Raw genomic sequence first — 20,832 nt, 5'->3', positions numbered from 1 at the left:
CACGCAGTGCATCAAAGCTAAGATATTTTCTCGCTTGAATAAATGCGGCGCATGCAAAGGATACTTTTTTTACACCCAACAGGGCTTGGCCTTTCCGATAGACTTATGTCTCTCTATCCGAGCTGATTGCGATTCAAGAAAAATGCATAAATGAAGTGCGGTTCATGTATAGGGTGCACTATATTAAAGGCAGTGACAGCAGTCGCATATTGCGGCACTAAGGGACAACCGCGCAACTTGGCTATGATACGCTTCCAGCAGTGAGTGATTCTCATGCGCTCGCCAGCTCATTAAATAATGGATCTGTCAACCCTCGCCTCAAAATGTATGCCATTAAAGATTATACACTTACGTCGTTTTTGTCCACAGTGCTGGTACGCGTTATGACCACCCTAAACTGCAGCAATTTCTCGCAATCCTCTCAAATTTTTATCCGGTAATTATCATCACTATTTAATTCTTGTTTTGCTTGAAACAGCGAGCTTCAAACACGTGAAGGAAGAAAAGTTCGTATAAAAGATCATAATTGCGTGACTGAAAGGTGCGAAGCCTTAAATTTACTCAGATCGACACTAGTGGACAAAGGAGGAATTGAAAACATACAAAGGGGTTGTGCATGCGCAAGCTATCGTTAGAGTTGACAGCTGTGTTTGCTCTTGTTTGTACAGAACGTGCGAAAAATATACAGAAAGCAGCGCCGCCTCGCCTTTTCAATGATTTGTTCATAATTTTTCTGTTCAGACAAATCTTACGAACCACCTAGCCCATAACAGATTACAGACTCGTTTTGACATCCAGTTTCACCCACCTCAAGGTAACGATGAGCCCAAGGCGGCCGGATCGAATCCTGGCCGGCACCGCGGCATTTCGACGGAGGCGAAATGTTTAAGCGACCGTGCACTGTGCGGTGCTTATTTTCTACTTTAAAAACCCACGTGGTCGGCATTACTCTTCGTAAAATTTGTCTGAATACCATGCCATACCATACCCTGTCATGCCATGACATACCATATCATACCATGCCACACCATACAATGCCATGCCATACCATGCTGTCATACCATACTATACCATACCATACATATCATATCATGGCATGCCATGTCATACCATACCATGTCATGCCATGCCATACCATGCTGTCATACCATACTATACCATACCATACATACCATATCATGGCATGCCATGTCATACCATACCATGTCATGCCATGCCATACCATACCATGCCATATGTCGTACCGTATCATGCCATATCATACCACACCATACCACACCATACCATATCATACCATACCATAAAATACTATACAATACCATGCCCCCATGCCATGCCGTACCATACAATACGGTCAATACCATACCTTGACATATCACACCATACCATACCATGCCACACCATACCATACCATACCATACCATACCACACCATATCATGTCATGCCATACCACACCATACCATACCATGCCATGTCATACTATATCATACTATACCATGTCATGTCATACTATATCATACCATACATACCATATCATGCCATACCATACCATTCCATACCACACCACACCATACCATACCATACCATACCATGCCATGCCATGTACCATACCGTACCATGTCATACCACACCACATCATATCATACCATACCACGTCATACCACATCATACCATACCACTATACACCATACAATGCCATAACGTACCACACCACACCACACCACACCACACCACACCATACCATACCATACCATACCATACCATACCATACCATACCATACCATACCATACCATACCATGCCATGCCATACCATACCATACCATACCATACCATACCATACCATATACCAGTTCCGGTTACAGTAGCAGCACTGCTGAATCAACCTTCGTTCTGCTTTTTTTTTTTTTATTGTGACGATTGAAACTTGCGCGAAACTCATATCAAATATGAAGCCAGGTCGCTTGGTTTACTGCGATTTAATTATTTTCTTGTTTCTCCCAGCAGGTGTTGTCTGTGCAAAAGTCCGATTCTGAGTGAACGCGTTTCCGCTCAGGAGCTGAACCTGAAAGCGAAACCGACAAAGTTGACTCCCCATAAATATCGCTCCGGCCCCGCGCGCACGCTACTCCTGATTTTGACAGAGCCGTCTGGCACTCATACACGCTACGCGGTAATGCGATGGAGGAACTCGGCACTCCACCCGGTAATATACACCAACTCTATGTATTCGCGAAGTGCCTGCATGTTCCAGGAACGTCGAGGAATATCTATAGATTGCACGCCCGCATATACCTTGTACGACGAGTGCACGCTTGTGCCAAAAGTGGTGGATAAGAATAGATAACCGGCTTTGAGCCTATAACATCTACGGTCGAGCTGTATTGCAGGCAGCCACTCACTGTTATCGGCGCTAGCGTCGGTGCCGCGTTATCGGGGATGGCAGTTTGCAGCCAGGTCTCGCCGGCTCGCCACAGCCTACGATGTTGCAGAGAAAAACCTAGTTTCTTGGTTGGTTACTCCCTTTCTTGCAAGTGAGTCTTTCGACCTGTTATATATGATTTGGCTGCAACAAAAGTTTCTTTCTTTGGGATAGGGATCGTGTGAAGACGTTCGTTTACAAATGAGAATTCTGAATGAATGCTAACATAAATACGTGGAGCGGCTGATAGCACCTCTCAACATTTTAGCGACTGCGGTTATGAATGCACGAAGAGGTGATTTTTTTCTTTTTTTATGTCTTGGCGTCGACGTATATGTGCGGCTGTTCAAGACTGAAGTCCAGCTTTCTGGGACATCTTGTAACTGTGAGGCAGTCATGGAATATTGTAGGATACTATTATGAACGCATTGGTACGAATGGTCTCAGATTCCTATAAGTAGCGAATATTTGCCTCTGAGGTTTACCAAGCACTAACAACGAATAATTAAGGCTACTATATAAGATAAATCAGGTGCTCTTTCAATTAATTATGAGAGAACTGGGGAACACATTTGTGAGGTACTTTTATGAAGACAATGATTGAAATACGATTTAAACTCTCAATACATCTGAAGTTTGTCCTATGCCCACAACGAGTTTAAAAATGCTAGTAAAACCAGTGCTGTGTGTTTTCGAAAATGAAAAGCAAAAGGCTACAAGGTTGATATGTTGATTATTATGGTGCAGTTATAAGATATGTAAATTAAAATTAAGTTCAAAGGCTCTCTCCCATAATTTGCAAAAAAACAACAACAACAACAACAACTTCTGGCATAAATTTTACGCCAGCCCCAATATTTCGTTCAGCTAGAATCTATCACACGTTTTTAAGCGACGAATTGATGGGCAACAGGTGCATACACATTAGGCATCTTCAAAAGGTAGCATTATCTCCACAGGGCTACTTTTTGGGGTGGTCATAGCACTTCTAGCGATCTTCACATAGCCCCACACACTGCACGATCTACATTTAAGGCTAGATATAGCAGCATCCCAACTGACGCAATATTTTAAATTTCGAAAAAGCGTTCAATAATGATCCTCATCGTCGTCTCTTGTTGAAGTTATTACGTCTTAACATTAATCCTTGTGTTCTGAGCTGGATTCGAGGATTTTTAACTCATTTTTAGCAGTTCGTGTATGCCAACTCACACTGTTCATCCTTAGCACCGATGCTTTCAGGCGTACCGCTAGGTACCCTGTGCCTCGGCCCCTCCTTTTCCTGATGTTAACTAATGGCCTTCCCTTTGATATTTCATCCTATATCTACCTTTTCGCTGATGGCTGTGCCGTTTACCGTGCAATAGCAGATACAACCGACCTTCTCACATTACAATGACCTCTCTCGTATACAGGACTGGCGGAAGACTTGGCTCGAGCCAAATTTTACACAATTTAATGACATTATCACGTCATTAAATGTCTCTAAAACTATCCGCCTGTCCATTCACCTCGTCGTAAATGCATTCTTCCTGATTATAGCACCAATGACACACAGAATGCAAAAACTGAATCAGTCAAATATCCCTGTGTGCATACTTGCGACCTAACTTGAACACGCCACGTTGACCAAATAATAAATTCTACTAACAGTTCTCTAGGCCATATATCCATAATCGTTCTCTCGCTTGTTCCGCTATCAAGTAACTTGCTTTATAAATGTTCGTTTGACCAAAATTAGAGTATGCTAATAATTTTTTTACTCATACGAAAATGACCTCACTGAAGGCTTGTGTGCGCTCGGAACGGAGCAACACGATTCATCTTGTCTAATTATTTCTATATTCGAGCATCTCAGCGCTAAAAGCACAAATATACTTGCCTTTTCTGGCCTCAAGACGTAAAATAACGCGTCATGACTTTTTTCATAAATATTTTTATTGTTTGCGTCCTGATAACTCGTACATAAAAGGAACACACCGCATCACTCGCTCCAGTCACTTTAATGCAGTGCATCCCTCACAAGCACATAATACAGCGCGAGACTGTTATGGCCTGCCCACCGAGGTTATCACAATCATCGACCCCATCATTCAAGCGGCTCATCTAAAGCATTTAACTGGGATTTTCATTGCACTTGTCCATCCACGTAACGTCAGCTCCCTCATGCAATGTGTCACCAAAGACCCTTGAGCAATCAATCAATCAATCAATCAATCAACCAATCAATCAATCAATCAATCAATCAATCAATTAATCAATCAATCAATTAATTAATTAATTAATTAAAAAGAACCCATGCAAATACGAGCTGGTCAAGGTGAACTTCATTAGGGAAGATTTTGATGATGTTCCCAAGCAAGATATCTAGGTTTAGCCAGGCTCTATTGATGAATGAGAGCATTTACAGCATTTGCCCCTCCGAGGCGGTGTAGTGGTTGCGGGCTCGGCTATTGTTCCCAAGGGTGCGGGATAGAATCCCGGCCTCGGCGGTCGCTTTTCGATGAAGGCGAAAAGCAAGGAGCCCGTGTGCTGTGCGATGTCAGTGCACGTTAAAGAACCCCAGGTGGTCGAAATTTCCGGAGTCCTCCCCTATGGCCCCTCTCATAGCCTGAGTCGCTTTGGGACGTTAAACCACATAAACCAAACCAAACCATTTACAAATTTCCATTTTGAGTTCGGGTGCTAGAGGAACCTGATTAAATGTGCAGATCACTGAACGACAGCTTTCTCTTTTGCGCATACTCATTTTACAGGGTGAAGTTGCCCACTTGATACATCCTCTCATTCTCCACATTGCATGATTCACCCACTTGATACATCCTCTCATTCTCCGCATTGCATTATTCACCCACTTGATACATCCTCTCATTCTCCGCATTGCATGATTCACCCACTTGATACATCCTCGCATTCTCTGCATTGCATGATTGGCGTTGAACTTGTGCCACGTAGAAAGCCGAATTAAGCAGCAGTTGCAGTAGAACTGAAGTCATTTATTCACGAGCTGCCATATTCGAAGCCTATATCATGAACCACTAAGCGCGTCTGGTTGCACCGCATATTATTTCCAGCATAATAATCACTGGGATAATAGATTTGTACCTCCACAAAATTACGTCTAATTTCAACTTCACTAGCCATCACTATGAGCAAAAGCAGACCTCAACCATAGCACGTATTTTTCTGAATATTCTTTTCCTTCCGATTCTTTGTTACTGACTGCTCACTTAATGTGCAGTTTTGTTCGGAAACCCAGTATCAATATTAACGAGGCTCGACTAAACATGCACGTCTATCACAAATGCTTACACTTAACTACTGAAGAGCGAATTTTACATTCACCCTTCATTCGTTCAAAAGAAAACTGCACTTACAAAAACAAAACGACTTTTCATCCATATTCTGGGTTTAATCAATGGTTGGATCTTCATGAGGTGCTCGGTTTCATATTTCCTCCATCATTTGCACCTCCCTGTGTTTGGACAGAAACGATCGTATGATTTCCGAGGGTCTTCGCGAGGAAAATAGTTTACGATGAAATTTTGAAAGAATCAAAAATCATTGAGGGAAAGTAAAAAAATAGGTCAGTGCATAGGCCGCGGAGGGATGGGACCTGTTCAATAATGATGACGAGTCGCTGCGTCCGCCTAGTTCGTTTTGTTCTCTCCTTAGGCTGCTTCCCGGTTGCACTGCTACAACGCCCGTTCAATATATGAGCGAACTGTTAATTAAATGCAGTCTTCGCTGTTGTCTGTATAGCGCTCTTTCCTGAACCCGAAATCGACTTCCCTAACAAGAAAAATGTAGGCTAAGCTTGCTATCTAAAGTTCTGCATCTTTTCATTTACTTGCACTTACTGGATCCCGGAATGTCAGCTGTGTCTGTACAAGCACTTGCTTTTTTGAGCCGATAACAAGATCAATTAATTTATCAAAACCAGGATAATAGGATGAGATTATGATCCCACGCATAATTCCGTGTTAATGGTACATAATCTTGATTCGCGTCATTCATACTGCGTGAGCATAAATGCATGAAAATTCAAGCGAAATGATAATTATGGCAGCAGTAATAATTTTTCTGAATAGTTAGGATTTCAGGCTCAGATATTGACAGGATAGGAGCTAAATTTTTAACTTTTTTTCCTTTTCTAGTATGAACTGATGCGCAAAAAGTAAATAAGGTACGCGTACTATATCTGTACCGGCAATCTATTGTATACATGAAATGGTACATTCACAGCACGCGATAAAGATCTATGAAGTCTTTTTTTTTCTGCACTGACCATGATATCAGGCAATATATTGCAGCACGAATGAGGTTGAATCGTATCGTTTTTGACGTGCGGTTTCACACTATCAAAGGCAAAGCCATCTCACAAAATGTAATGAGCGAAATGAGCAAGTATGTGAAATAGCAAGGGAATAAGCTTATCCTATGTTTCCCTCATTGGCTGCTGTCAGAATAACGAGGAAACATCCGGGATCAACGTTATGCGAGTGGATAAGCGTTGCCTTTTTGCAAGTCGATATAGAACGTATTGCAAATGAGGTCGATTTTCTCATTGATTACGGGTGCAATTGCTGCGCGCGAAGTTATTATATTAGGCAACCATTCTTATCATTTATATGTAAGCATTCTTGACGTCACCTTTCTGTGCAGGCGAAAAGGGAAGCCCTACATTTTGTGCGATATTAGTGCACGTCAAAGATCTCTGGGTGATAGAAATTTCTGGAGCTCTCCACTAGCGTACCTATTAGAGGTAAAAAAAAAAAAAAAGAAGAAGAAAAGAAATGCTCCAGCCTCAAAGTTAATGCTATAGTGTGCGATCTCTTTCACGTCTTTAATTATTGTGGGTCATCTTTCCTCCGTTTCTTTTTTTTTCTCGTTTCAGACTCAACTAATATACTCGACTACATTATGAGGCTGCCAGAACTTCTATGCGCACTGCTTGGTACGTTAAACGGTGTTTATACAGAATAGCTTGCGCAAAATTTGTACAAATATAATGAAATCAGCAGAAGAATGCACTTCGAGAATTACGGTGGAAAGATTGGTGTAATATACTGCGGTGTCATAGTGAAGAGAAAGAGAGGGCGATGAAATAGAGGATAACTGTGGGGAGTAAGATAACGAGTAGACGTTCGCGCACACAGGTTTTGTAAGTGCTTCCTTCACTCCGGTTTTCCCCGGAGCCCGCTCGATAAGACACAATAATTCCGCGCTATTGCACCGCGATAGAAAACTTATTTTCTGTTGCAATCACCACCTCGGCCTTTTTCCCCGGCTTCAGTATCAAGTATCCGTCGCTAAAGTCTCTGACAGCTTTACATATGCTACCGCAAAATAATTTGTTTGGCGCCATGAAGTTCCCCAGCGAAGCAAGTTTTCAATTGCTTTACGTGTCTATAAGCCTCAAAATGACAGTTTAAATGGTTTGCTTTCTCATCCTCATTATCAGGGTGACTGAACCCACTGCGTGGCAAAGGCCTCTCACACATTCTTCCGGCTAACCCGGCCCTATAGCTGTGCCAGCTGGATACACATAATCCAGTCAAACTGAGTAATCCCATCCGCCGACCTAACTTTCTGTCACCCTTTGTACTGCGCTTGCCTTCTGCCTTCTCATAGTATCCGGTCTGTCACCCATTGCGACCATTGGTTATTTTGCCTTCGCAAAACATGTCCCTCCATGCTGTGCATTGCTTGTCATCGTCTCAATCAATTTCTATCCGTGAGCAATGGATCAAAATACACCGCTGTCGCATCGCCCTATTTAGATGCGTCGAAGTTGAGAGATGGTTTGACGAATGGGCTTGGCCAACCTCCAAATATAGCTTTCAGCATTCTAAAAAAAAATGAAATAAAAAGTGTGCGTTGACCCACGTTAAAAATTGACGTGATCAAATCTCAAAATAGCCTTGGTCCACCCCCAAAATTTCGGAGGCCGCCGCCATAATTAGGTCGGAAAGTCCCTAAATGTGGATGTACAGCCAAGATTGGACTCTTTCGCACGTTACTAAGTTGGTTGGTGGAGTCAAACTGTCTGTCAGTTCTCTTATTCTTAATTTCAACTAAATGCCAATAACTCGCCTTGTACTCTGATCCACTCTGCTCAGTTTCTCTATCCGAATGGCATACCAACAATTTTCCCTTCCATAGCTCTCTGAGTTGTCGTTAATTAAGTTGAGCCCTTTTCGTTACCCTTCATGTTTCTGCCTCATGGGAGTATCGGGAGTATATGGTTAGATCCTGATTCGTTCTGGCGAGCTGACGTTCATGATATTAGAGTACTTGCAAAATGTGCTTCATCCCAATCTAATTCTTCCAGTTATTGCCCTTCTGTGACCCGGATCTGCGGCCACTACCTGTGCTAATCAGACATTTTCTATGTAGTGAGCTTGTTCTCTATAGTTTGATGTCGCAATTCTTGCATGTTGATCAATTTGTCACACTGTTTTCGTACGCGCGTTGTGCTGCTTTAACCTGATCTAGTTATGGGAAATACCGACAGTATTTAGTAATGTGACAATCACTTTTACATATTTGTCCTGTACGACAACAGGTGAGGTCACGCATAGCGTCGCGCGTACAAAACTTCGCAATAAGTTCACCTAACAGAGCACCACCTTATTACTCACTAAACTACGCTAGCAGTAGCGCAGACATTCTGCACATGTTAATCACAGTTTATAGCAGCGCGTGTTCGGGCTCAAGTGAGCGCACGATGCAAGAATCGATGCCATATTTAGACTGCCATGACTTTCTGGAAGTAATTAAACAGCTTGGCTATATTTAGATCGGAAGCTCTAACTCTCTCACGCTAAACCTAAAGGTCATCTGGCTCTGAGCATTTGACCTTGAACGCTCGCGCTGGGCAGCAAGCCTCGTGGTCTTCAAGTTCTAACTGCGTCGCTCCTTCATTTAACCTGAGCAACTACGCGATAGACATATTTCATCTCGCTGACGTCATGTTATTGCTTTTTCTTGTACATTACTGCCTTGTTAGTTTTTTTTTTTATTGAATGTACATTTTATGTGATACCCACTCTTTGCAAGGCCCAAAGGCTGGTAGTATTACTGAAATCGATAAATTTTAAATAAGGGCTAAACAACGGTAAGCCTATAGGTATCGCTGTTGGCATAAAAGCTCGTTAAGTAACGATGTAGCACCTGAAGGTGACTGCAGACGTGGACCTCATTCGTAGATGGAAGCTCTACGAATGAGTGAAAGGCTCCTGTGAAGCGAGGCAGATGTTTAATGTGTGTCCGTAGAACAGCCTAGCTCCGAGCATGCCAGGAGCTCAGTCTGCACAATGTGACTGGATGGTTTCCGGAAAGGTCTGCGCTTGTCATCCCAGCCCTTTCATGGCCAGGTCAAGTTTTCCTTACTTAAATGTCTACAATCTCTTTCTTCGCCCTGACCCTCTTTCCCCCCATTAGCGGAATACCTATACATCTTAGTTTGACATCATATAAAGAATCTTCTGCCCCTGCATTTTAGCTTCATTCATTGCGACCACTATAACGTTTATAGCCCTTACTTGGTGACGTGGACTAATACAGATTCTTTTGCTCATTCGCATGGACAGGAAGCGGCGTGTTGCTGGCCTTTGGCACACCCCTTTCACCTGCTGCCTTGGCTGACACTGAAGACGAAGACGAGTACGCGGACCTGAGTGTTCCTGACATCGAAGATGTGGAGAAGGCCCTCAGGCGCTTTCAGGAAAACACTCGAGCTTATAGCGACGATGTATCACCCACCGTTAAAATCGCAGGATTGCCAGGAATTTTTGACGTCTCCCGGAACCTGGCGCACCTTTGGCCCCGTCCTCCCAAGGTACAGGCAGATCTAAGCCACCGTAAACGCTAAAAAACGGTTAATAAAGATATAGTTATCTACATCATCAAATGATAGGAATCAGCTTGTTTTAAATTTTTCAGTTCCGTTTTTTTTTTTTCTCGGTTTCAGCTGTTGCCTTTTGCTCAGTTTCCCTTGCAAACTAAGAGACTGCATTCAGATATTATTTGCGCAGTCTACAATTATGATTCCAATAGATCATTGGAAGCAGCGGTTATGCCCCTTAATCGCAGCATCTCAGGACGCAACATAGCTCAGAACGCTCAATGCGTATAGGAGGGTTGCATTGAACGCAAATCACACAGTGTTCATTCAGATCTCAGCAACCCTGTCGTGGTAGTTCAGCGGTTTGGGTTCTAGACAACTGTGCAAGGTGACCTGGGTTTGAATACGGCCACGTTTCGTCGTAGGTGAAATACAAAAAGCCTATAAATATGCGATGTCAGTGCACGACAATGCGCTCTCCGGTGCTCTAAATCATCCGGAGTCCCACACTCCGCCACCACTCATAGCCAGAGTCGCTTTGGAACGTTATACCCCATAAACGAATCAAATACGAGTTCATGCTACCACCGTGAGCGGAATCAAACCTTCCAAACCTGCGCCCAGCAGCCGAATCCTATATGTGGCAAGTGTCGGACTGCAGAAGGAGGTGCTGCGGTTACCTTCTAGTAGAAAAACAACTCATGGAAACATGATGAGGAACAGGCGAAAATGATTTGTGTATTGTCGAGGTCACTGTACTTGTTACAGCAGTAGTTGTTAGAGCATTTTCCAGTTTACTACCACTTGATATAAGCATATTTTCTTATCTTGACCATGTCAAGAGCGTCGATCCGCACTTCCTGGTCTACACCAACACCACCGAAGCGGGCACATCCACCAATGCACCTGCGCGAGAACCCGTCCTGGTGCTACGTCACGATGACGACTTCGGGGCCGTAGCCAAGCACGTTGCAAAAGGCGGCACCCTGTACTTCGTGGTGCATGGATACCGCAGCAAGGGCAAAGCGCAATGGGTGCAGCGCATCAAGGACGAGATACTCGCCCTGGTACGTATGTGGTGCTGTGCAAGAAGTTTGTTGCAAGAAGTGCGTAACATGAGCAAAAGACGATTCGCTGGGCGTAGCGCTTCCTTCTTCGGTCCTTCTCTTAGTCTATCCTTACTCGACTATCCATGGAAACAGCGCAATAGAGGAGCACTTGTACAAGTACGCCCCATACAGTCAGACCGGAATAACAAGGGAGCAAAAATTGAGATCAAAACAAAATATTTTACTTGCGTTATTTCAGTTTTGAGACACAACTAGCCTGACTCGTGTTTTTCGGTGAACGTTATAGCGAAGGAAATATTAACAGGTTCAATCTAAAGTGTAATGTGTTGCTGCCAATAATCAAAGTACGGCATATGCGCATTCGCGTTTCATTCCAACCTCACTATCCATTAGAGTACGGTTTATATGTATGATTCCTCTGAAACAAATACATTCTGTGGTAGGTGGTTTACCGGTAACTCTGGTGTGATTACTCCAGTGCCCCCGGAAAGCAGATTTCTTCGAACAGTTCTCAAGAGGCTATCTGTTGTGATAGCGCTTCAGCCCTGTCAAAAAGCTCGTATATCGCTTATTTCGGGGCTCGGCGAGGCCCAGTGCCTCATTTTTCCGCTTGTTGCAGTCGGCGTGAGCTTTTCTCTTTAAAAGTGCCTCACTCTCTGCCCGTCGAGTGCAGGAGGAAGACAAGGCCACTGTGGTCGTAGTGGACTGGTCGGCGGCCTCGCGCGTTAAGAACTACAGCGTGGCTGCAGCCAGTACGCGCACCGTCGCACGCCTGGCGGCCACGATGGTCAAGACACTTGTTAACACTGGCACGCTGACTCCCTCGAACGTCCACTACATTGGCCACAGCCTGGGCGCCCAGGCAGGCGGATTCTTCGGGCAGGATGTGCAAAACATGACCGGAGCCAAAGTGAGAAGAATAACAGGTGGGCTGCACAGTTTGATGACCTTTTTTATTTTTTTCATTTACAGGGCCGCCCATTCTTAGTTTGCACAAAGTCATTGTCTTAAAAAGGCCATTGCGCCTGACCCGGTCGCGTAATGAATCTAAGTAGCTGAAGCACTATCCCCCCAGATCATTCTGTGTCTGTGTCACTTCGTTGCGATATACGACGGGTGTCATGCCACTTTGAAGACAGCGGCCTTGTTTAAACTAAGTATGAACGACCCTCATCACGGATTGGAAACTTTTAATATTGCGTCAGATGGGCTGTGGAAAGTGTGTGTCAAGAAATTGTGGTGTCAAGGAATGCAAAAAATAAATTATCATATATAATCTTAATTTCCAGTAAATACAGCGTAACATATGTGAAAACGTATCATATAAATCACTGCGCAATAGTTAGCACAATTTCACAATAAAAATGAGCACTGTGAATATTTTAGAAATAATGTATCAACGACTGCAGGTGCACCGCCGGGGTGGTGCAGTGGTAAGACGCCCGACTACTGTGCCGGAGTTCCCGGGATCGAATCCCGGCCTCGGCGGCTGCGTTTCGATGGAGGCGAAACGAAGTGGCGTCCGTGTGCTGTGCGATGTCAGCGCACGTTAAAGATCCCCAGGTGGTCGAAATTACTCCGTAGCCCTCCACTACGGCCCCCCTTTCTCTCTATCCACTTTCACTCCCACCTTCATCCCTTCCCTTACGGCGCGGTTCAGGTGCCCACAGAGCAAGTTGTTTAGGTACCTCAATTTGTTTAGGTACCTTAGTGGATTACATTTTATTAACACTCCAACACCATACATAGCTCGTGATGCGGTGGAGTTAATGCGCGTATTCCGGCCGAGTAGCCAAAGCTTAGGTTGTTATGTAATCAATGTGAAGTTTAATTTAGTTTATGGGGCTTAACGTCCAAAAGAAACTCAGGCTATGAGAGACGCCGTTTGGAGGACTTCGGAAATTTTGACTACCTGGGGTTCTTTAACGTGCACTGAAATCGCACAGCACACGGGCGCCTTGCTTTTCGCTTCCGTCTAAAGGCGACCTCTGCGTCTGGGATTCGATCCCGCATCCTTGGGCGCAGTAGTCGAGCGCCCTAACCACTGCACCACCGCGGCAGTGCGATCAACGTAAAGTGAGATCTGGTCAGGCGAAGGACAATGTGCATATATGATAGCTGCAGATACGTTCGTGCAATAAGCAGATGAGTACAATGCCTCTATGAACCTGCTGATTTCAGAGCAATATGGGTAACTAAGGAATATTTAAATAGCACAAGTGACAAAACTAACTTCGAAGATCTGGATATAAATAAAGTTTATGTTAATTACACTGAAAACTAAACGTGATGCGCTATTTTTGAAAACTGGCAAAAATTGGATTAGATATGTTTGCTAAGCTGACCAGATATCAAAAGCTTAGTTAAGAGCGAAAAAAATGAAATAAGCTAGATTTCGATTAAAAGTGGTTGGCTACGAAGGTTTTGTTTCGCATAAAGAGTTGAATGTGCGAAAATGAATTGGCGGTTATTTTTTCTGCATGTTTAGGCCATGAAAGAATGGAATTTGAAGTCCTGTATATTCATAAGGTATGCATGTCCTACGCGGCCCCACCTAAACTTTTGGATATGGCGTATTTCAAAAGGTCGCCACAGTTCGCATTCTTTCCCACGGCTACACTTACTTGCTGCTGAATCAAGAAGCAAGAAAAGCCGATGACATATATCTGCTTCATTGTCACGGCGGTCAACGATCAGGGACAGACGTGCAAGATGGTGCTCGATTTATTTCCTTCTCCGAGGCTTTGACAGAAATAAGGCTGGTCCCAAGCTTGATTTGGTTCATGAATGTCAAGTTAAACCGATTCAAATAGATATCAAATTCATTATTCGCTTAAGTGAGCAGGGGACCGACAAACAGCGATGTCTTCAAACGGAATCGAGCCCAAGCAATGTAGAGGTTACTCACCTCCACCCAAAGTTCATGTTCAGCCAAGAATTATTAGATAATTTTTCTTGCGTACGACTGATATCACCAATGAATTGTGGCAGATGTGACTGCTCATAGCTTAATAAAAGCCAAAAAAAAAAACGGTAAAAAAGCCACAAAACGGTATGCAAGGCTAGGACAGTAATTTGTTTTCATCGCAGAGCAACTTTTTGCCCGCTTTTTGTTTTTTTGTCTGTAAAAATGCCGAAAAAAGATTGAATTGAATCGAATTGAATTACGATGCTTTAGAGCGAACTCAACTACTTGGGGTGCAATTTCGGATTTCGCCTCGCAGGGTCCAACTCACCTTGACCTCGCTTCGCTGAATCAGAATGACCAATAACATAGATGTCCACCGGGAAGTGAGAAAGATGCTGAGCCTTCATTCATCCAAAAACCAGCTTAAACAAAAAAGTATTATAAAAAATTGCGGAATGAATAGGCGATGTTGAAGGCTCTATCGTCTCTACTCTTTAAGGCGAAGCTTGAGCGTTCCTCTAACATAGACCGTCAAACTGTGCACACCTCAGTTAAACTATGCAAACCATGTGGGGTTTGTGTCCCAAAGTAACTCAAGCTACTAGGAATGCCTTAGTGGAAATCTCCGGGTAGTTTCAACCACCCGCGTTTTTTTTTTTCTTTATTGTGTGCACTGACATGTGCACTGAATTGCATTTCACCTTCTTCGATATGCGGCCATGGCCGGGATAGAATCTTAGTGTCCAGCCGACCGCCCTAAACACTGGTGCACCGCATCAGAGCAGATGGTTGCCAGAAAAGGCGTAACAGTGAACAGAAATCTTTTGAAACTTCAGTACACCACAAATTATTCGTTTGTATGGCATTTCTCAACGCCTGCACTCAGGCCTTGATCCCGCGGGCCCGATGTTCGAGTATTTCGACGCTCACTTGCGAAAGGAGCATGCCGACTTCGTAGACATCATTCACACCAGCATGGGCATGGGCTTCAACTTCTTCCGGGGCCGCATGGGCATGACGAAGAGCTCCGGACACGTGGATTTCTACCCCAACGGAGGAAGACAGCAGCCCGGCTGTCGCCCTTTCGGCCGTAAGTGTCAGGATGCGCGTTTGTCGCGTTCACCATAACGACAGTTTTGCTCGATCCTAAAGAAAAGACCCGACAAAAATTGAATCCTTGGAAATTCGCACCAGCTAAATGTATTCGCTCGTCAACAAATTTGACGCGACTTTATCTGAATGGGTGTGTTGGGTATGATAAAATATCGAACGGCTGAGCAAAGTTGGGCCAAATTCGCTAAACATTTAGTTATAGTACTTTAATAGCAATTTTCTTCCTGCACCACTGCTGATGACAAACCCGATGCCATCTTTTCATTTAGTCGTCGAATAATGTATAAAAAATAAAGTGACATAATATAATGCTTTTGGCACTCTAATGTTAGTTTGGATCGTGTAGGGAGCATATATCCTTCCATTCCGCAGTCACTGAGAGCTCTCGTCTAGATTATATGAAAAGCCCCAAACCTGATGTCAGCTCTTTCTTCAGACCCGTGACCTTAGTATGAGGCAACTCTACAATGTTGCGATGCCTTCTGTTGGCTGACAATTATCACTTCCGCAAAGCAATAGTGACGATGTTGCTCAGAGCATTCACTGTATCCGGCCGTAAAATACGATGTTGTCTTAATTATTTAATGGTTAACAATGGCAAACTCTTTCATGATATCCTTACCGCCTGGGATATAATATCGATAAAATCAAATGTTGTTTTCCAGAAAGCGCAGAGAACGACACTTCAAAACGCGTTGTGGAGAACACTTTCGCGAGAGCTAGACATTAAGCCTATATTCTCGGGACAAGCAGGAAGACAGTGTGGGCGCTGAGAAGGGCAACCTGCTGGAATGAGGCAAACGCGCCTCGTACATAACCGGACTAATTTGAAATATACCTGATTTAGCCTAGCTGATACTGATGATAATAAGCAGATGATGAAAGTTTTGGAGATGTTTACTTGTTTTGTGCTGATTATATATGAAGACGAACAGCTGCCAACAAACGGTCTTGATTTAAATGTCTTGTAACAATAAATAAAGATGTCAGAATAGTATCACAAGACATATCGCAAAACCCAACGCGATTCGAATGAACTTCACTGCCCGCACCCAACAAGAGCCTCCCATCTGCAGCCGTCTCCGTCTCGCCTCCCCCGCAGCCGCACGCGCGACTGCGACCGACTCCCGAGCCAAACAACATCTCGTGAGTGCTTCAACGTAAACAAAAATAAACATACACCATTTAGTATGTAGTGTGTGAGCTCTAAACTCCCACAGGAATGTGCCGATTCACGGATTACGACTGCGCCCCCAGCGCGTTTGTTTACCCACAAGCGGCACCGACATCTGCAGGCTGCGCTCGCCAGACAGGGTCACATCGACGCTTCCGCTAAGTGCACGCGCTTTGTGATGTAAGCAGTCGTAAATTTGGGGTTGCTACTGCCAGAATTGCACTCGATGGCCACATGCTACCGCTAAAGCATGTGAATGCGCGCTCGATCCCTAATCGCCGAAACTGTAGACCCGAACCCCGCGTTCTCGCGCTATACTCATCGCGGAACAGGCTGGCAGTTCGGCGCCGACTAACATTTCTGGCCAAGGTCATTGCTGATGAGAAAGGGGAACATATAAAATGTAGCCGCCTGTTTTATTTGTTTTTTAACACAGTTATGGTACAGAAAAGCTCTGACATTCAAGCCGTTAACTCATCGGGTGTCAAGTTCTCGCTCGGCCTCCGATCCGACCAAAACAGATCGGGTGACCGGCCGCTGATCAATTCCGTCGGCGTCGCGGCGCCGAAAACCTCGTGCTGGCGTCGTTGCCCGTGTAATGCTACAGATCAGTGCGTCGATAAGCTAAGGAACCTAACCGTGCAGCTCACTGACTGTGACGGTGCCTTATGCTGAAGAGAACATGCCATATTATGCCATATTCTACATCGCTTTCGTGCGGTAACATATCTTCATCGAGCACACCGGCATGAGGGACGACCACTGTGTCAATCGCCCACAAAAGAGAGAGAGAGAGAGAGAGAGAGAGAGAGAGAGAGAGAGAGAGAGAGAGAGAGAGAGAGAGAGAGAGAGAGAGAGAGAGAGAGAGAGAGAGGTGTGTGTCATTCGGTACTGCAGCCAGCATTGAAGATGACGCTCCGCCGCGTATTCTTTGTGACGTCACACGAGCATTTCAAAATGGCGGTCGCTCTCGGTGGCAGGAGCTTCTAGATTCCGATTTCTATCGCGTTTTTTTGTAATATGCGCCGCGCACTAGGAACTAAAACTTTGCGAGTAGAATCACAGACCTGTATATTATTCACAGACGTACAAAACGGCAATGCATCGACCGACCCTGTCATCGCCCCTTTAATGTCTAGCTTTCGCGAAAGTGTTCTCTGCAACGCGTATTGATGTGTCGCTCTCTGCGCATTCTGGAGAACAGCATTTGATTTTGCCGTTATTATATCTCAGGCACTCCCTCCTATGATGTATGTTTCAGTGGTCTACGCATATCACGTCCATATATACACATGGATTTATCTTGACTTCGATTCATTTAGCCATGTTATCTTTCCATTTGGTAACCACCAAGAAAAGAGAATAATGCGTGTCTTTGTTTCCTTTTCCTTTCCCTCACTCATCTGTTTCGGAAGAAAGGCCTGGACTGCTCTCACTCGCGAGCTACTCTGTACTACGCCAACTCGATCCGCACCTGCAGCTATCCGGCGCTGCCATGTTCTAACTACCGCGCCTACAAGAACAACAAGTGCATGTCGTGCGACCAGGTGGCCTGCGGAGTCATGGGCCACAACGCCAGCGCCGAGCTTCGTGGCAAACATTATCTGAGCATCTCCTCCGTCTACCCCCACTGCCCGGGAGTAGCCTCGACGCAAACAGCTTCCATCATTCTGCTGCTGTCGTCACTGGCATCCGTGGCGATAAGCTTAACTTCTAGAAACTGAACGCCGGCGCGTTTAATGAACTGGCACCGCCACATCATTGACGTGCACCACACGATCGAGCCACTTGAAGCAGTTTACTCCCACTGGCGATTGGCGAGGTGGACTAAGCTGAGCAATTATTTTCCTTCACCGCTGCAACTAGGCTTTACCTGTTTCATTGAAGGATTTTTCTCTCTTGTCAGCGGAACTCTACTCAATAGTTTTTCGTGCACATACCGTTGATAACTTCAGGTGGGAATTTAAAATTTAATATAAGTTCACTTTTAATCCAGTCGAATCGATCATTATGCCAAATCAAGTTAAATGAAGTTGAATCTGATGAAGACAAATTCGTTTAATTCGCAGAATTAGTTTATTTATCTGAATTCAGCCACGCCTCCTGTGATATATAGCATTCGGCGAGCGAGTCGAAACTGCCAAACATTCAAATCACTATGTCAAAGGCGTACCTACTATAGATTTCATATAGTAGATAATAGAATACCGTGAAACGTTTATTTTTGGTCACACTTGAACTAACCCGGATAGTATGCGACCTCTGTATATTTTGTGTGTGCCCCTGTAAGTCTGTATATGAATTCTGAAGTGAAAGGACGCTTAAAGTTTAAGTTGTACAACTCTATCGTGTTGGCGTCTGGGTCAACTAGACTTTGCATTCACTTGGCGTGAGAACTTGTTCAGGTACAAGATATACTTATGTCATTGCTTTGCATTCTATTATGACAGCTCTGTCAAACAAGAAAGCAGTGCATCGGAAGGTACTTTAGCACACAATTTTTACATTATCGCTTCATTTGTCGGGACTTCGTTGAAAAAAAAGCAAGTTTTTCACATATTCTTAACGCACGGAAAATATTATATTAAAATGAGCGAAATAATTCAGATTGTGAAAAGACCTCGTGATTTGTCACACAGCGTTTGCGTAATTTAGCGAACTTGTATAAGAGAGCACTCATGCTTCTTGCTATGTTTTATTGATTTCTTTCCGTCAGCGACGTTTCTGCATGCGGTTCTTTTATTTGGTGAATGCTAGTCCACCGTTTTTACTGTGATATCTGCAAAGAAAGGATACTAGTCGTGTTACCTGTTATGCTTTGGTGTTGTAGAAATATTTATCATACGTGCACGTCTCAAACCCCATTATAAAAATCACATGATTTCTGTTGAGTAATAGAACTAAACAAAAACCCACTCCAATACTAATAGAAATAAAACAAAATACATCCAGGTCACCCATGAATTGTTTTCTTTAGTTTCCTTAGCACGAAAAGTCTATGAAAAAACACTGATGACGTAGTTACGAGTGTGATGGTGAAACAAGTCGTTACGCAGTTAATTCATAAACTAAAGTATAGAATATCACTTTAGTACATCACGTGTTGCAACGAGCGCGAAAAAGGCGGCTCTGGGCTGGCACGAGAAGTGGCTTTAATGCGAAATTTTCCTGGTGGATTGATTGTATGGTTGTGCTCAGTTGCCTTTTCAGAATGATCTTGACGTACATTGCCTTAGCTACAACAAGCACAGCGTCCATCATACGAGCGAATGGCTTAGGCGTGTGCACAGGGTATTACCATGTGAAAACAGGGGTATTTTTATTATTTAATGCGATAGCGTTAAGGCGCCGACGCATCGGGAAATCATGGTTGAGGGAAAAGGCATGATGTCACATGTAGAGCGGCGAGTTTGAAAAGTAAATGATTTGAGAAGAAAGGGACACTTACGGAGAGTGAGATAGAAGTCCAACCAGGGACCGCTTTATTCCTACTCGGACAAGCCGCCGCTATGCCATGGAGGCACGTTCGTACGGCTCGGTTGAAGTGGGGACTGTGTATGATCTTTCACATAATATTGCAGCTTACGACTGTATCCTACTGAGCAAGTGTGAAATTCTAGAGGCAAAAAGTCAGCAGAAACATTTAAGACTGCTATGTGTGAGAACATGAAAGCGTTACGTTAAATTACATAACGTTAATTTATAAATTACCGAGTCTCGGTGTGTTACATATGAGTATGATGTGAGTCATAACTATGAGAAATGTTTGTACAAAGTCGGCAACTTAGAATACGCTACTTATTTAAGTACTGACTCATTCTGCTGTCAACGAATCAATGCCCAGTCATGTCCTCATGTCCAAGTCATGTCATGTCCAAGGTACATGCCATGCTCTAGCGAAATCCTTCTAGTGAGTAGTATATTTATTAACGCGACAGAAATGAAAGCCTGTTCTGCAGAAAATACAGCGTCAGTTTTGTCAGGCTCCCGAGCATGCCTCTGCAGTTGGGGCTCATATGAACTCTTGCGTCTATTGCACTGTGCACCTTCCATGTAATGATCACTTTCCCAACTCTCACCCCTATAGTCTCGTTATGCCATCTTTTCAGCTTGACGACTGAGATGCCATCTAACCGAGGTATCTAACTTGAGGGTGAATCTGGGCTGGTTAGTGGCAGCAAATGGTTCTCACAGCTCACAGCTACTGGTGATGGAAAATTCAAAATAAATCTACGTGTGCATTTCACAACGACAGCTGATGGCTTTCTCATACGCCGAACTGCAATGCTGCATTGCA

The 20,832-nt window shown here is 44.0% G+C and overlaps 1 protein-coding gene across 1 annotated transcript; it reads left to right on the top strand.

Annotated features, from left to right (window-relative positions):
* Positions 1–2,418: 2,418 nt before the first annotated feature.
* LOC146190651 (phospholipase A1-like) lies at positions 2,419–19,491 on the top strand. The gene is made up of 7 exons (XM_084601029.1): positions 2,419–2,533; positions 7,319–7,378; positions 10,017–10,264; positions 11,113–11,337; positions 12,014–12,266; positions 15,135–15,338; positions 17,955–19,491. Exons 2-7 carry the CDS (start codon positions 7,345–7,347, stop codon positions 18,257–18,259), a joined length of 1,269 nt encoding a protein of 422 aa, XP_084457155.1. The 5' UTR covers positions 2,419–2,533; positions 7,319–7,344; the 3' UTR covers positions 18,260–19,491.
* Positions 19,492–20,832: the final 1,341 nt, after the last annotated feature.

This window comes from Amblyomma maculatum, chromosome 4 (assembly GCF_055883805.1).
Source record: "Amblyomma maculatum isolate TAMU_Amacu chromosome 4, ASM5588380v1, whole genome shotgun sequence".
Classification (NCBI taxonomy): Eukaryota; Metazoa; Arthropoda; class Arachnida; order Ixodida; family Ixodidae; genus Amblyomma; species Amblyomma maculatum.
The sequence above is the reverse complement of the archived record's forward strand: the minus strand, read 5'-3'. Positions and strand labels throughout refer to the sequence as shown.

What these genes read in the sequence shown, in the direction of transcription:
- LOC146190651 (XM_084601029.1), top strand. Translation starts at nt 7,345, where the DNA reads ATGAGGCTGCCAGAACTTCTATGCGCACTGCTTG. An exon ending in TTTGGCCCCGTCCTCCCAAG is followed by an intron (nt 10,265 to 11,112) that starts GTACAGGCAGAT and finishes GACCATGTCAAG; the next exon opens with AGCGTCGATCCGCACTTCCT. An exon ending in CAAAGTGAGAAGAATAACAG is followed by an intron (nt 12,267 to 15,134) that starts GTGGGCTGCACA and finishes GCCTGCACTCAG; the next exon opens with GCCTTGATCCCGCGGGCCCG.